The sequence below is a fragment of the Takifugu flavidus genome, chromosome 20, assembly GCF_003711565.1.
Source record: "Takifugu flavidus isolate HTHZ2018 chromosome 20, ASM371156v2, whole genome shotgun sequence".
NCBI classification, from domain to species: domain Eukaryota; kingdom Metazoa; phylum Chordata; class Actinopteri; order Tetraodontiformes; family Tetraodontidae; genus Takifugu; species Takifugu flavidus.
This window is the reverse complement of record NC_079539.1, coordinates 1019408-1037422: the sequence shown is the minus strand read 5'-3', so window position 1 is coordinate 1037422 and position 18015 is coordinate 1019408. Positions and strand designations below refer to the sequence as shown.

Here is an 18015-nt window from a genome sequence, read left to right as displayed (position 1 = left end):
TATCACTTTAAAACAACACCTACATCCACACGAACCACCTAAACCACTCGATAGATTTTATTATACCAGACAGATTTTTAATAAATCTGTTAATCGAAAAAAAATCTGTTCAGGTGCCAAAGTTGAAGCTTCAGATTTTGTCTGAAGACTCGTTCAGCCTTGCGTTTCATATCTCGCTGCGGTTTCCACTGAAGCAGATCCTTCAGACGATTCTTTTTAAAGCACCACCTAGAATATTCTCTGAGAACATGTGAGAGTCGTTTCAGATGACAGAACTTTGGCAGAAGTGCAGAAAAGCGCACTTTTATGGTGCGTAATCGTATGTAATTATGTAGTTTATTTTACCAGCTAAACAAAAGCTGCTAGAAATAAATACATTCCATTATTGCCTGAAGGGATTCAAAAGAGGAGGGGCTTATTCCGAGTGCACGGCAGCTCACCGTCTTTGGTCTCACCCTCATCTACGTCCTAAAACCTAAAGGAGCTCTTCTTCTTTTGACAAATCCGTTTCTGTCAGTGCAGTTTGAATTAGAGGTAACGCTCCAGATCCCAGAACAAACAAAGGTGTGCGATCACGCTGATCTCTTTATGGTTGTGTGAGGTTTTTTCTGACCTTTGTGAGCAGAAGGGACCTTTTAAGGGCTGGGGCAGTAGCTGGGGCAATAGCTGGGGCAATAGCTGTGCTGGTGGTGATAGCGAACACTTTGACCAAAATACACACAGTATACATTATTCAGTGCTTTTCCCCGGGTGTTTTTCCTTCTCGTTTCTCGCAGGGACGCAGATTTTAGTGCAGATTTTTGATGTGGAATTTGCTCACGTAAGGTCGATTCTGCTCCGCTCAGGCGTGGCCGCCTGAATGCTTGTTGTGGCTGAAAGGTCGGGATGTTGTGGCTGGCTGTGCCTGTCTCTGGGCACCCTGCCTCTGTCGGTCCACGGGGGGGACCAGCTTGCTCTTCCTTGTTGCCACGGTGAAGGTAGCGGCGAGGGTGTGTGTGTGTGTTGTGTGTGTGTGTGTGGCGGCGGGGCGGGGTGGGGGGCTGCTTGCTCCTCGTTGCCCTTGCATTATATGTGGTTGACCTATTTCAGTAGTGCGAAGTGGAGACGGAGAGAAAGCCGGGAGGAGTACAGGGCAAAATCACAGGCTGACAGTGGTCCCCTGGTGAGCAGAGCTGGGTGTGTGATTGCCTAATGCAGGCGCCCCCGCCACCTCCGCCCCCTTCACACACGCTCGCCCGCTCACACAAAACAAACACGCACACACCACCAGGCCTCAATCCCACCAACTGTTTTCGCCTCTTAACACGTCCATTAACAGGTGTGAGGTCCGTGCGTGCTCACGCATGTCTTTATGAGCGCGCGCGTCTCACCGGGACACACCTCCCAGTAAAGTCACCTGAGACGGCGCACGCAACATGGATTTCCATGCATGGGATGGCACACAACGGAGCCGGCTCTTTTTAAAATATTGACTGGGAACGTGAGGGCTCACGAGCACAAGGCCAGACCACTTGTGTTACCCGAGGCGAGTTTGCACCCCCCCCCCCTCCCCTTTGTGTTGCTCTTCTTCTCTTCTGTCTCTGTGATTTGTAGCAGCAGTTTAGCGTCCAACTCTTTCTTTTAGTGTTTCGGTCCAATTCAAAGCACAAAGAGACTTGGAGCAGGTCAGCAGAATCAGATCACAAGTGGTTACTGAAGATTTATCTGAGATGCATTCTGGGTGCTGGTCTGATCTCCCGTCGCCATGTCAACCGGATATAAGGAACAGTCCTGATATACCCGATCCTGCGATAACGGGGCTGAAAAGGGTCAGCGCAATATGATCCAGTACAATAGCTTCAGACATCAGCTTTACTTTTATCATTCCTGCCAAAAAAGCTGCACAATTATTGTGCATCTGTACAGCTGGAAGCTCTCCGCCCATCCATATCACCCCACATGTGACTCGAGAGCAGAGATATCAGGGAGGGGCTGCCATTTGGCTTCGCGAGGATGCAATCGATCATCTGAGCTGGGTATGGTGTAGTGCACTGCATAAGAGCCAATGTGAATCTGATATCCCAGCCAGCGTGGAAAAGCAGCTATGCCGTCCCTCTGCGAGCCAACTGAACCATTTGAACGGCCCGAGACAACCGCTTTTTGTTGTTTTTTCCCTCCCGTTGCCAAGATTTGCAGTGATATTAGGTGGAAAAGTCTCGGCGTTTTGCAAGTCAGGGAGGCCAGTAAAACCACAGCAGGCCAATGCGTGCCAGTATCAAATGTGTGCAGTGTCTAACCTGTGTGCAGCATCCAGCGCCTTGTAGCTCTCCTGAATGCTTACAAAGCTCTTTTCATTTCAGGCATAAGCTCATTAAGCATCCTGCTACCCTTGAGTGAGTGTGCAGGAAGAAAACAGTCCTGCTATTGAAACAGAAGGGAAAATTCTGCTCTAAATAAGAGTTGGATTTGCTGCAGTTTAGCTGCAGCAGTAAATACGCATGAAGAGAAAGAAACCAAGCCGATATGTGCGCTTAATTAATTGCCGCACATGCTGTGGAATAATAATCATCATCTAAAGGGTAAAACACTGAACATACATACATGTTACCGGGGTTAGCTTTAGGGTTGGTCAAGGCTGGCACTCAAAAAGGAATGCAGGAAAAACCAATGGGGCATTTGCAGGAAAAAAGACCATTTGATGTCATAGCGACAGCTTTTACAGCGTTCAGATGGGTCACTCGTCAAAATCTGATTACAGTTCAGCCTTTCGGGGTTTATTAGAGCTTAGTTACGCTAGCAAGCTTCATCTGCGTGTTTGGAAATGTCATGGTTTTTTTTTCAGTGCCCCTCCCAATGCTTTCTACACAGTAAGTGAAGAATTAGCATGTTGTAGCACAGTGAGATTGTGTAATAGTATTAAGATTTTAACAGCATTACAGCCATATCTGACGCTTAAGCTGTAGAGTTCAAAGCTGCATAATAAATGGCTGGGAAAAGGGATAAAAGTTTGGCTTTGGTGTGTATTTGTATGTGTCTGTGGTGCCAGATGCAAGTGTGTGTGCGTATGTGTGTAGGTGCACGTTATAACCCTCAGGACCAGCTATGGAGTCATGTCTATCAATTGCCTATTGTGGCTGTGGTTTTGGGTTTACTATCAACGTTGTGTGTATGAGTGTGTATATGTGTGTGTGTGTGTGTGTGTGTGTGTGTGTGTGTGTGTGTGTGTGTGTGTGTGTGTGTGTGTGTGTGTGTGTGTGTGTGTGTGTGTGTGTGCACGCAGGGGTGCATGTATGCCCTTTAATATATCACCCCCTGCTCTGCCTCTGCTAATCCCGGGGCTAAGATTTATGATTCTGCATTACATCTGCCTTGTCACATTAATTCATCCATCACACAGACACATGTACACACACATGCAGTTACACCACCAAAGCCTGTATTACCCATGTTTGGTGCATTACCACACACGCTAAACCCTGATCTTCTCATCTGCCATTCCATCTGAGGTCGTTATGAAGGGTGCCGGGATTCGGGTACTGGGGACGGAGAGGGGGGAACAGTTCCAGAACTTTTGAGGCACTTCGTTGCTGCTCAGCAGTTTGATTGGCACGGTGACAAGAATCTGATTTGTGAATAAGGAGTGTGCACGACGGTGGCGCGTGTGTCTCAGGGGACCGAACATCGCAGCCGCAGTCATGGGGAATAGACGGTACTCCGAGGACCGTGACACACTTCCAGTCGATGGTGTCCTGCTGATGCAGTGCTGCCTGGAGTGTCCTTCATAAAAATTCAAATCGTTTCAGGATGCATATCTGTCGGGCTATAGTGTTGCTGCCACACGGGCCGACGATTATCTGCCGATTGCCCCAGCGATTATCCGTCTTCTCCAGCTTTACTTTTATTTGAGAAATCGGTTCGCTTCCAACGGGTGTCTCCATCTGCTGATGTCATTGACTTGCAGGTAGTGATGAAAGACCTCTAAAATGTCTTCCATATGATCTTCAGCTCGTGTAAACGCACGGATAATTAGCACGGCTCTTTACAATATGTTCCGTGTCACATGGCAGCAGGAGTTAAGAATAACCCTCACTTGTTAGCGCAGAAGGGAAATTGCAGCACATTTAAACTCACACCTGCATATTATCAGTGGCCGCAGCTCCCCAATAGAGTATTTCTCTACATTTACGCAAAGAAATGAAAGACCAGGCGTTACATAACGAGCCTGCCGTCCCTTTGACCTTAATATTCATCCACTGTTGACTGGGAAACGCACTCATCCTGCTGGGGAACATGCTCTGCTGAGCACATCTCCGGTAACTGGATGCTAAAATTGATTCGCATGCCTTCATTTTCTCAGATTTATAACCCTTTTGTCTTTTCCGGTAAGGATAATTAGCCAGGACTTAGTTAATGGTCACGGTATTGATTGTGGTTACTGATCATTTTCAGCGAGTACTTTACTGACTTTACGGTTTATTGTAGTCATCTTTTCGATGAGACGACCCGGACTTGTGGTCTTATCTGCTTTGCATTCTGATCCTTTGGCCTTTGAGCGGTGGCAGAATGAGGCTGCCTGCTGCTCTGGGCCAATTAGGCCAAAGTCGAGGCATCGCATCGAGCTATTGGGCACAGCGAGGGGTCACAGAGTGCGACACATCTCCTCAAACGGCGGCCCACCAGTCGACATGGGGTCGGCCGATTGCCCCGTCTTGCTTCAGGCGCCGAGGGGTGTGACATGTGACGAGTGAGTGGGCATGCCAGTCTGCGCTGAAAGGACCGGTCATTATGACCGCAAGTGTAGTCAAGCGGGAGCTTCCGATACGCAGCGGCTCCGCTAAGACCACGCTAAAGTGTTTGTGCATCACTGGCTGTCTGTGGCGGGCGGCGGGGGGGGCGGGAAGCAAGCAGGAGCCCAACACGCTCCAATATTGACACCTGTCATTGTGGCCTTGAAGCAGAAAGGCAACAAACACAAAAGCGGGTATTAATTGGGGTTCTCTGCCGTGGATGCACATTGGAAGGCCCTGTTCCACCTCTGCAGAGCCCTCCCTCACTACCTCTCAAGGAACCATGTCTGCTCCACACCGCGCCGCAACGTAAATTAGTCTCGGGTGGTGACACGGCGCTCACTGGGTAATTTGGACAATGGGGCGTTTGACAACTCACCCATCACAGCTACAGCACCCCAGGGAGCCAGCACTCCTCCTGAGCCTCTCTCTCTCCATCGCTCTCCTTGGGCTCTCCTCTCCTCCCTCGTCACCGATGAAGTGACTCTCTAAGTAGCAGCATCATTCTCCAATCAAGCTCTGAAATGGCCCCTCTTCCAGGGGGGGGGAAATGTGGGGCGGAGAGGACAGCGGAGGAGCAGGACGCCCGGAGACGGAGCACAGACGCATGAGGAGAGGGCCAAAACAGCCATTTTCATATCGCGAATGCAGTTGATTCACACACAGATAAGAGCCAGTTGATTCGATTGTGTCGTCCTTAAATACACTGTCACGCTCAAAAAAAGCCAACGTGTTTGTGCAGCTCAGACGTTGAGGAGAAGACCCTGATAAGGCGCCGAGCCGTGTTTTTCCCCTGACTTTTTGAATGTTTGCAACATTAAATTCCTTCCGAAGACAACATATTGAGCCGCGCCTGTCGCTGTCCTTTTGACCTTGCCTTCGCCGGCTCAGCGATGTGATTGGACCGACAGTGGCCAAAGCTTAGCGTGACACCGGGCAACCACCAGCTGCCTCCTGCCAGAGTGGACCGAGTGAAGGTCAGATCCAAGCGCTGGAGGAAGCGTCCAGACAGCCCACAGTGAGAAAGACGCTCTTGTCCTCCTCTGTGCATCTGCTCTTAAATTTACTGTAAAAAAAACCCTGAAAATAAAAGATTTACCTCTAAAATAAAGTAGTATGACCAGGAAGCTGAAGATCATATTGAAGAACAGTCCTGCTCCCAGACTGGCTCTTCTGGACCGAAACGGCTGCATTTTACTGCAATGGGCTCAATTTGTATAGATTATTTTTTTTCCAATTACTGTGTGCACTCTGGTAAAGATAACTCTATAACGCCACTGTGTAATGATTGAATTATTCATTTATCTGTGGTGTCGTTGGTCTGCATCAGGACCAGGAGCTGTGAGCCGAGACACAACTACCAGACTTTTAACTTTAGGGAACACGTGCTTGTTTTTTTCCTTTCCTTTTTGCGTGCGCGTGTGATGGAAAGATTCCCTGGAGGTGAAATATGACTGTGCTTAGCGGCACGCATCAATGGAGGCACTCTGATAGGATGGGGGGGGGCGAAGGATGGGTCAGTGGGCCAGAGAAGTAATCAATAAGTACCTGCAGCCGCCGAGCGTTAGATGGGGCCCTGAGGACGATGTGTGTGGACACATTAGTATATAGAAGCTACTCAGCTCAGAGGAGACAGCTGTTCCTCATGAAGCTTCTGGAGGTTCTTAAAACAGCGGCCTTATATTGATCTGCAGCGCTGGGATGTCTGGAGCCAATACGTTAACGATTGATTAACGTCCGCTCGATATAACGGGAAGTCCTGCTCGGTGGATGTGATTGACATCGTATTTATCCCGCTTCAGCTGCCACGACAGCTGAGTGGTTTATTATTCTGCTCTGCCGCTCATCTGCAGCCGCCGCCACTCCCTCCGCGCTGCAGCTTAGCCGAGCGCCGCCGAGTAAACCTGCAGACCACCGGTTGCCAGAGTTGAGGAGCAGAGCGACGAGACAAATAAACACAAAGACCGTGGAGGAGGAGGAGGAGGATGAAGGGGGCAAACAGGAGCGAAGACGGAGATTTCCGCTCCTTGGGAGCAAAGGGAAAGATTGGCCGGGTGTTGACGGCGCTCGCGTCTGGACTGTAAATCTGCATGAGCGCAGATAGATGAGAGAAAGCTTATCTTCCACAGTCCCGTCAGGCCCTGGAACATTATCACACCCACTCACACACAATATGGAGAATATAGGGGATATGTGGAGGAGGCACAAGTGATATCCTGAGTCTGGAATGTTCTTTTATCGGTTTGCTGCGTTTAATAGCTTTAGAACTGTTGTTTTGATGGACAAAAATGAGGCTAAATGACTGAACGTCTGTAGAAATATCTTCAGATGTTGGATGTAAAGCCTTGTATGTTCAGATATGGGGATGGTTTCCCCACACCTGTGGTTTCCATCCAGAAACATGATCCCCGATGTCGCGTCGCAGATGAAGCCGGATTGAACAGAACATTCCGGTGCGCTTTGAAACGCTACGCCTGCTCACTCCGGAGATATCCGCACAAATCCTTCTACGCCTCCAGCTGGCGGAGTTCCAGAGCATCTTTCATGCTGAAATCGACTTTGGCTCCTGTTTACGCGTGATGTCAATGTGTAAAATTACAGATGCTTTTATGGTCCGAAATGCATCCGTGCAGAGGTGATCCGGGAGCCGGCGGAGCCCGAGATGAAGGCAAGGCGGCCTGAAACCACCGCCGATGATGGCTGAAGGGCGGTGGATGTGATGCTGATGGTTGAGCTGTAGTCGGGGGCTGATCCTGGACGTGTGGAGGAACCGTGAACTATATTGGCTGAGTGATCTGATAAAAAAAGGGGAATCGATCGGTCCGAGCGTCAGTCATCAGACGGTCCACTTTAAACCGCCTCTGAAGCTGTCAACCACAGCGATCCTGGTAAAGATGCACTTCATTTGTAGACGAGACCAACATCAAGAAAATTGCCCGTTTCATTCTTCTGATATCTGCTGCTCTGATCTCTCGGATGTGACATTAATGTACACAATGTAGAAGCGGCTCATTAGTCTGGGCCGTCCTATTCATTTCCTCCAAATCTAATTTGATGATGTCATAGCAAATCTACCACAGGCTACTTGAGGCTGATATCAGCTCCCTTTCAGGCCTGTTAAAAGAAATCTTGTGGAAGAATTGAGCGCAGAGCAGCGTTGGCTAATTGGAAGCCTGCTGGTGTCTTTGCAAGCTGTTTACCACGTTCTGAACAGGCTGAACAGTTTGCCTGCTCGCGCTCCCATAATCCCCCACATTAGAATTTCTGTTTGTTTTGGGTGTGGGCGTAGCACGCTTACACCCTGCGTAACAGTTTTCACGTTTATGTAACGCACGCGGGCTTTTTATAGACGCGCCTCGTTGCGTGTGCACGTTTCTCTTTCAAGGACTTGTGTTTTTGGAGGTGCCACGTGCGCCCGTTCGCCTCTGTCCAACATGCAATCATCCCCACATATAGCTCCACTCCCCCAGTTAGGGGAGTAAAAGCCAAAGAAGATCTGGTTGCCAAGCCTTCACTCCCTCTCGCTAAGCTCAGATTGATTTAATTAATTCCTCTGCTTATTTAATTTGCTTGTTTCAGCCCATTTCTCCGTCCTCTACCTGATGAGTTTGATGACAGTGCGGGCATCGCACACAGCATTCCTTCATTAACTTTATTTTGACGCCCTGCAAACACAGCTAATTTCTCTCTGCTGCATCATTTTGAAGCTGGGATGTGGAGCCGGTTTAAAATTCATCTAATATTCAATTTGGATTAAAAAAAAAGAAAGAAGGAAAACACAGAGCCGACTGTAGGAATTAGGAAAACTTACCCAATTACAGAGCAAAATGCAATTTAAATAAAACCGCTGCAAGGACATATTTCATTAAAGTTTAAACACTCAATATCGAGGCAATTTCTGACTAAAATCAAGGCAGAGAATTGCAGTTACTCGGGAAAAAATCCATATTGCATATCAAACAATGTAGTCATGCTGTATTAATGCTCCTGTTAAAGAGATATGATACTATAAAGGAGAGGCAAAGTTATTTCACAGAGGCCGGGGAGGCTTGTTAACGCGCTGCTGCGATTGTTAGCAATTATTATTAGCTGTGGGTGTGTAGCAGTGAAGGCTGCGTCGCCTTGAACAGAGTGAAAAAGGGAAAAAACTTCCAATTTTAATCACAAATCTTCTCAATGAATATGAATGAAAGGACAAAATATGCTTTTGCTCTCAGTTTCCTCCTCACCAGGGACGGGAGAAGAAAAGATTTCAGGGAGGAAGGAATGCTACCACGAAGTGTGTTACATACGTGTTGTTTCTGCACATGGGATGCATGCATCCATGCGCGTGTGTGCGCGTGTGCGTGTGTTCAATCCCCCTCCATCCAAGTCTGACAGAGCAAAAGAGTGAAGGAGAACAGACGGAGAGAGCGGAAGCGAGAGAGAGATAACAGGAACAGAGGGTGAACGACGGCTAACACAGTCTTTAATGACTTTCTTTGGCTCTCTTTGCCTGTTTCTGGGTCAGGGTCCCCTGGCTGAGGATGTGGGTGGACTGAGAGCTACAGAGCAGAAAAGAAGAGATTAAGCTAAGGTCTTCTGAAATGGACTATACATTAAAGAGTCCATAAAGTCCAGATGAAAGCGGGAAGGCGATCGTTTGCCTTGTTTATTTTCCTGCAGCACTTTCAGGCGGCTACTGCTCAGCGTCAAAGGTCACTTCGAACCTCGTGGCTTCGCTCAATTAGCAGCAAGTGTCGGGAATTTTTCGGATAAAAGTCAAACCCGCTAATGATTCCGTTCCAAGCTGTCACAGCTGGCGAGGACCTCTCGGTTTTAGTGAGAAAGAAAATGGCAATTTGAATATTTGCCACAGACAAACGGACCACTCTGGGTTGGCATTATGGATCACATCATGCAGGGGTAGATCGGGGTGTGCATCGTGCCCCCCCCCCCACCGTCACCGTCCGGAGAGGCGCAGAAACAAGAAAAAAGGGATAAAACCACAACATGCAACCAGACCCTGCAGGTTCCACACAGTAGAACCCCCCCAAACTTTGGGCCTGGTTCCAGATAAACATCATTGCCTAACAACATACGCACACTGGATCAAAACACCCTTTCATAACTACGCCGACAGGTTGCTCCACCCACCCACACGGCGAGGACACCTTCAGCCATTCCCCGATTGCCCCCCCCCCATCCCTCCACTCTTGCCCTTTCATTTCCTGGCAATCGGCTTCAATCTGCTGCAGGTATGGAGGGAGAGATAACATGAGAGAGACATCGTGTGGAGATATCTGCCCAGCTGAGACATTATTTGGTGCTCCTGCAGCATCCAGCAGGCAGACAGCACGGCACCGGCGCGTCCACACAGGACGGCCAGGCAGGCTGATAGGACAGAGAGGGATCGGCCGATAAACTCTTTTGTTATCTGGACAGTCTGTCTGTCCGTCTGTCTGTCCGAGCTGCTCTCGGTTCCTTCCCTTTCTGGTTGTATCTCCGTGTTCCTCTGCGTTCCTCCTTTCACACTGGTGAATAATTGATGCGCGCCGATTCGCTGGTAAGAATAGAACAGTTCTGGAGGTGACAAATGGGTTGGTGAAATAGGCTGCGCCCCCCCCCATCGCTCTTCAAAGAGTTGGAAAGTTAGCCATGCTTGCTCGTGGGCGTGCACCCCTGCCTGTTTGTGCTCACGGTGGTTTGCGAGCGTTTGCTCGTGTTTGTTTGCAGGCGTGCGCGCGCGCGGGCGAGCGGCGTGCGTGTGATTTAAGACAGGGAGATGAAAGGCAGTTGTAATTACAGGGAAGCATATCTGTCGGCTGCAGAAGTATCCGAGGAATGGCACAAACTGGGCCAAAAGCCTGAGGTCATTAGATCTGCTCCGTGCGTGCGCGCGGCGTGCACGCCTGTAATCTTGTGTGTGTTTGAGGGGGAGAGTGACAAAGCAAAGAGAAAGAGGCACTCCGAGCGAGAAACAGGGAGAGAGAGATCAGCTTATGACTTTGGTTCCTCAGAGTCAACCTCTGAACTCTGCTTCTCATTATTGCCTCTGCCAGGCTCTCCGCTCTCAGCAGGAGCTGCTGGCGGTTCACTCGAGCAAGGCCCGCTCTCTGTAAACCCGGAGAGGAATCCCAGAATTTCCTCTGCTCTAAAATACACTTGTGTAAACATTCCAAAATATCAAATGATGGGGATTTCAGTCTGCGAATGGCTAATCCGGTGCATAGACGGCGGTTATAATGACTCCCACTGTCTCTGCCCTGCTCTCCTTTCGCTCCCAGCTCATCCTTCCTCTCTCATTTCTGCCGTTCGTGTTTATTTTCTCATGTCCCCCCTCGAAATTCCCCCCACTTAATGTTCCCTGCCGTGTCTTTCTGCTGTGTCACAGTTGACGATGACTTCATCGGTCTGGGAGATCTGCCAGAAACCTTCCCGTCGGACCCCCCGGAGCCGCTGCCGGTGTTTTTGATAGAACCAGAGGAGGCCTACATAGTGAAGAACAAGCCCGTCAACCTGTACTGCAAGGCCACCCCGGCCACTCAGATCTACTTCAAGTGCAACAGCGAGTGGGTCCACCAGAAGGAGCACACGGTGGAGGAGCGGGTGGACGAGAACTCCGGTCAGTATATCTGCAGGGGTCAGATCGGCAGATAATAACAAGTCTTACTGGGAACATCCCAGTGGATCTTTGCTCACCGTCGAGCACCACCAGAACCACAAATCTTTGTTTGCGCAGGTGTGCACTCGTGCACTTGTTTCCCAGTATCTAGAGAAAGTAAAAGGCAGTGAACCTCCAGCAGGGCTGGTTTCGACCAAACGGAGCGCCTGAAGGCAGCACGGCCATTATACACAACAGGCCGGCCCTGATTGGCTGCTTTCAGATGCTGGTTTGGAAATTGAGTTCTTTCTGTTGCCCACAGGTACCAATCACTGCGCATTTACCCTTTTCATCCTGCTTACACACACACACACACACACACACACACACACACACACACACACACACACACACACACACACACACACACACACACACAGCCCTATTTACACACGCTCCTTTACTTTAATGTTTAAGCATGCCTTCTTTATATTCCCGCTCTCTGGTGTGTTGTATCAGAGCTAGTTAACAAAGGAAAGGCTGTCTACATGAATTATGGGAACAGAATTGTTGGAGCACAGCGGCAGCCAGCAAAGGGAAGCAGTGAAAAGCGTTTTCTAACCTGGAATCACCTTTAGTTTTAACCTTGTGTACTTTAGAAGGAACGACGGTTCCTTTTGAAGAAAGGAAATGATGCGTTTGAGTTTTTGAGTTTGGGAAAGGCGAGGGTGAAGGTGGCGGTGGTCCTCCGCCTTCGTGTCAGGAGGTTCTGCGCTAAAAGCATCAACACGGAGAACAACCCACGCTCCATGGCCGCGTCCTCGGGCTACTCGCTTCACCGATATTCATTCATATGTGCCTTCTCGTGCACGCACGCAGGCGGCGCTCCTCTGGGTCCTCCGCTCTTTGATTTCCCCAGATTGACAGCAAAGAAACACAGATAGAAACGGGTCAATACCAGCGACTGCGTAGCCCCAAGAAACGGGATCCGTGTCTTGCCGCCGCTCCCCGTCCCGCTCGGCTTCTCCCTCTTTTCCACGCTGGTCAGGATGTTTGTTACGACAAACAAAATGAGACAAAATGAGATTAAAAGATCCCAAATGATTAAAAGACAGCAACCATTGTCCCTTGGCCCCAGTGTTTGTGTTTATTGCTTGTTTTGAAATATATTTGAGGTTCCAAAAGGGTTTTTTTCCCCCTTCTGAAGTTAAAACCACAAGAATAATTTCTTTCTCACAGTATTTTTTAGTCCTCATCAAAAGCAAAACACAGTTACAATTACTCGTCCTTCCCAACCACTACTGGAAGGTATTATGTTTGATTCTCTTGCAATGTGGCTTTTTAACAGACAAAAATGCTCAAAGTGAAACCAGATTTCCCACAATTGTGACTTAAATCTGGACTGGGACCAAACTGCAGCCTCTGTGTGTGAGTGTTTTATGTAGTTTCATTGTAGTTTTATGTCTGTCATGTGTTGTTAGTTAGAAATAATAACTCCATCTTCATTCTAGTCCTTATTTTAACACAAGTACGCCTTTTAAAGAGAGAGAAATAATTTTTACCTATGGAGAGAGGGTTCACCAGTCTCATCATTACCTCATCGCATCAACGGTACCTGTTAGAGGTGCAAATTGCGCAACAGCACCGAAAATCACTTAATCCGCCAACAAAGACCCAATGATCTTGATAATGAGCTTTACAGTGAAGCTTTCTCAGGTTACTTTCTGAGGTTAGTTGCATTAGAATTTGAGGTCTTTCCCACATTTTGGGGTATTTGTTTGCGGACCTGTTGTGATGCTACATTAACCCTCCTCAGTTTGCTTCCTCCAGTCGGAGAAAGAAGCATCACCCACCTTTAGTTTAGCTTTATCCCACTTGTATTTAACGCTGGTTGCCACTGCTTTAATTATTGATTTCACTGCTCAGCACAACAAGCGTCCTAAGTCACTATTTACTTTCAGAGTGGATGATTAGCATAATAAATCATCCTCAAGCTAAAATGCTCGTGGCGGACCGTGAGTGGGACCCTGGGACGCATAGTTCAACACGAGAAATAATCAGGACATATGAAAAAAAAAGCCAAATGAGACATAACAGTGCTGGAAGGGGGTCGGTGGGATGAAGTTTCGATGAGATTGTTTGTGAATGGTCTTGGGTTTCACATCCGTGCTGGGCTGCTCTCCATTTATCTCAGTTTAAAAGCAGAAGCTCTGCCCCTGATACCAGACTGAGCATTGTTCTGAACAAATGAGCAGCAAATTAATTAGAAGCTGGAGCAGCTAGTTTAATATACACAGGAGACGTCTCGTCACTCTCTAAAATGAGAGCTGGAAGATCAAGCGGGAGTGCTCTTCATCAGAGAGTCGGAGCACTTTCCTCCCATCGTCCTCCAGTTCTCCTTCAGTGACCAGTGCCTCCAGTTCTTCTCAGACAGTCTGATCAATAATGTTTGATACCATTAATAGGGAGCAGCTAGGCTAGCTGGCTCTAATGACGGCACTGATAATGAATCATCTTCAATGAGGTTCTCCGCTTCAGCCGGCTATTAATGGAAGCTATTGTAGAACCATTTCATGCCATTAGTGGCAGCACAGACGGGCCTAAAGTAGCTCCTGATGAGAGGCGTTCTTACGTTTCCCCTCTCGATTGCAAATGGAAGCCTGCGTCTGCTTTCTTTTTCCTGCTGTAACGTTACACAGCGAAAACACATGAAGTCACCGGGTGAGGTCAGCCGGCTCTGCTGAGACCTCTGATCTTCTGCTCGAGCGATCCCTGTGATGGGCGACACATCGAGCTTAATCCGACTTCAGAGGCAGCCGTGAAGTCACTCTTAATGCAGTCGAACAGCAAGTCGGCGGCGGCGTCATGCAGTTTTCGGTAAAAGTCTGAAACACCGGCTGGAAAAACTTACCAGATTATGACGTCTGTCTTACACCTGCTCTTACGAGCGTCTGTGGTTCCAGTGTGGATTTGGCCTCTGCTGGGGCCTGATTTTAAGGGACTAGTTGATGATTTACCTCAATTAAGCGCAGCAAACAGGCTATATTAAACACAGAACATACAAGTGACTCAATATTAGGTTGGGTTTTGTTTTGGGTTTTAGCTTTTTACTGTTTTTAACTCCGCCAGAGACCTTCGCAGACACCCGCTGATGCACGCGGAAGCGCACACAGCCGACATGGCTGCTCGTCAGCCTGTCTGTGTAAATAATACATGAGAGTTAAGCTGGCGTGTGGGACGTGTCTCTACTCGGAACAAGGAGGCTGTGTGAGTGCGCTGAACCTGAAGGGAAATTCCACGTTTATTTGCTCGAGACTCTTCTGTTCCAGAGTAACCAACCTGAGGAATTGGTTTTTGTATGTTTTGAATAAAACTGTTGTGAGAGCTAATGGGCACAAAAAGGCATTTATGGGCCTTACAGACACCTTTCAGCTAGTAACCGTGTCAACCACAGCCTTTAGTTTAAAATCATTGTGAATCCCAATTAAAGTCTGCTTCGTCAGTTCAGACCGCGTCATTTGCTTATTCTGGGCGAGGATCAAAGGGCCTCGTGTTGGATCGATATCTTTCTTGAATCTGAGTAAGTAGTGAATCATTTTCTAATGAATTAGGTTTTCGGAACGGTTGGATGAACATCGAGCCTCCGATGAGTCGCTGACCCGTGACGCGCCGCGTGATAAATGACGCCATGGCAACGGCGCGTGGTATTGCTTAGGTAAGCTGGTTTACGGGGAAACAGGTACCGCAGGAAACAAAAGCTCTTTTCAAAAGGGCATTTCAATCAGTGGCGCAGTTAAAGTCACAAAACACAAACAGGATTAAATGGTAAATGCGTTCTAACAGCCAGCAAGTCACCGTTACAAGATTTCATCAAGCGTAATATTGAGTAAAGGAAAGATAATTCATGGGTTTCTTGTGGAAAAAAGGGGTCGGCTAACGAGAAGCTCTCCGCTAATCGGTCGTCGTGCACACAAACCCCCCCTGCTGTAGGACGGTGTGCACGCTTCAGCCTGAAATGGCACCAACACAGGTGAGCTTTTGTAATTCTGTCAGCTAACAATGAGCAATGGGCGCGGTCGCAGAGGAAATGCAGCCGCGAAGGAGCGTAATGATGACGGCGAGCGTGACTTTGGCAAACATCAGCGGGTTGGCAGGCCGGTCACGCCGGCGTGGAAACACAGACGATGCCCCTCCAGTAATGACCGCAGATAATTGGAATGTGACTGACTTTTACATGATCGCTGCTCAGTTACACGCACAGGAAGGCTCCCGACAAATGTCAGGCCAGAAAACGGGAGTAATAGAGCAGAACACGAGGGGAAGACGTGGCGGATGCCGGCTGGAATCCTGCTCGAGCCTCGACACTCCGGGGATAACTTCTCATTTTAAACCCAAGTGTTAATGGACCACTTTCCATAGGCATCCCGCTCGGGTCGGGTTCAGATGCTCACGAGACAAAATGGAAGCGTTCATTCGCTCATAAACGTGTGGTTAATTCAAAGGAATTCTGTTGGTTTCGGCCGGAAAGGGCAATGCTTCATTATCCATACGTGCAGCCTCTCCTCTTCTGGAGAGGCAGCTGTGGGTAGGAAGCATTTGTTTTTGGCCCTGATTTGTTTATTTGGGCTCCGGCTCCCGGATGAGCGGCAATCAGCAGGGTTAGCAAATAGGATTGTGTTCGCCATGATGCCGAGAATCCTCCCCCACAGGGCCCGGACCCAAAGGTTTGGGATTGGGAGTCGGTGCCAGACTGACAGACGTAGAATCACAATTAGGCTGTGTCAAATCCGGTGACACGGCTGCAGTGTCAGAATCTGGTACCGAGGTTGGCGCCGATCCCTCCCAGGTGAAGGAAGGCGGCGTTTAAAGGCGTGGACGCCGTGAGTTTTCCCCGCCGATGCTGGCGGACGGCTTCCGGGATCGCTCCCCGTTGTTCAGCCCTTTTCCATGTGTCCTCGCAGGCTTGGTGGTGAGAGAAGCCAGCATCGAGATCACACGTCAGCAGGTGGAGGAGCTGTTTGGGCCCGAGGACTTCTGGTGTCAGTGTGTGGCTTGGAGCTCCGCGGGGACCACCAAGAGCCGCAAAGCCTACGTGCGCATCGCCTGTGAGTATTCCCATCCCGCGCTTCATGGCATTACTGGGACTTTATCTTGTTTCTCATCTTTGTTTTTCCTCTCTAAGCAAAAGCTGCTGCCTGCCAAGTAGCTGCGTCTCACAGAGACTTGTGTATCGCCGCGGCTTTATAGATTCTGGAGATAGAGGCAGTGAAATAAACGGTTTACTAACGTGGGACTGGAGTGTCCCTTTGAACCTGAGCTGAGAGAGAGGCTCATTTTGGAGTCTACAGTGCAAAACTCCACCACAAATCTGGAGAACAGAGGTATCTCCAGGAGCGTGCACACATCTAAGAGGCTGCAGAACATGTTTATGCTTGTGCTCCCCTGTTTTCCTGCAGGTGGTCCTCATTTGTTCGCCAGCGTGTTTGTCCTCCCACTGAAACCCAGTCGTCTCCCAGTAATGAGGAGCCTTCCGTTGCCTCTAAAGTTTGGGCTCATTTCCTAAACTCACCAGAGCATCTGCCAGTCAAAATCTGACAAAAAAGTAACAAAACCCCCCAAGAATTCAATGGCGGATACGGAGTTACATAACGGCTCTCACAAACTCCACCTGAAGGAGCCTCTTTATGGAGGCAGCTAGCTCATTTCAAATTGAATGACTCAACAAAAAGGGAAAAAGTCTCTTGACATCTATTGTACAGCAGAAAATAGAACCAACATAGATGCTCACTGGCCACCCAAAGTTGTCCATCCATTTGTGACTCATGTGGGTCCTGGAGCAGAGTCCATATGAGTGTCAGTAGGCATCGGCACATCCTGGTCGGTTCCTTTAGCCCGCTCAGTCTGATCCACCCCACAACTCATAGATTTAGTGTAAATGCAAATAATATTCTGTGAATAAACCCAAAGGTGTAGAGTCGAAGCTAGAGTGGGAATTACTCCCATTTGAGCCCAGCACGATGCTGCCGTGTCTCTCGCCGTTGCTCTTTTTAAAATAAACCAATTTTATCTAAAAATACCGGTGACGGGGGGCTTCAGCGGTGTACAATGCACGACCTCTCTGAGCCGGAGCTCCAGCGTATCCGGCTGTGTTTGTTTTGTGTGTGCAAGAGTCTTTTTTGAATTCAACATGTACGCTATCGCCCAGCCAGCAGCAACGCTTCTGATTACTGCCTCGGCTCTACCGGCGCTGAATCAGACTCACGCCTCTCAGTCTCCCACTGAGCCCACTCCCGCTGCTCCACCTCCTCTAATCACCCATGATGAGCAGCCTTCCAGTGCTGAGCTATCCCTCAAATCACAATGGACCCCTCTTCCCCTCCCATTAGCCTCTCCTGAATGGATTAGCTTCTCCGCTGGGCTCTCCCTTTTAGGCCGGTTCCATGCCAAAGCCGGCCCGTTAGGCTAATGGAACCTGCGTTTGTTTTCCTCTCCTCATGCACAGTTTAATCAGCTGGCGGTTGGGAATCAGCGCTGGTGAGTGAATAGGTTGTCGCGTCGAGGGCCCCGCCATTAGCCCCGGCTGGGTTAAAAGTATGGTCAGAACTTCCTCTCATTGGCTGGTAGCGTTTACTGCGACGGATGAATTTTGATTTTCTTGTTTACAGT

The 18015-nt window shown here is 48.9% G+C and overlaps 1 protein-coding gene across 4 annotated transcripts in view; it reads left to right on the top strand.

Moving 5' to 3' along the window:
- The window catches only part of unc5cb (unc-5 netrin receptor Cb), an 86757-nt gene that overhangs the window by 38823 nt on the left and 29919 nt on the right, over positions 1-18015 (top strand). For all 4 annotated transcript variants that reach the window (XM_057018828.1, XM_057018830.1, XM_057018829.1 and 1 more), the window contains exons 2-3: positions 11140-11370; positions 16311-16454. In XM_057018828.1, coding sequence (XP_056874808.1) covers positions 11140-11370; positions 16311-16454 — 375 coding nt within the window. The remainder of the gene's footprint in view (positions 1-11139; positions 11371-16310; positions 16455-18015) is intronic.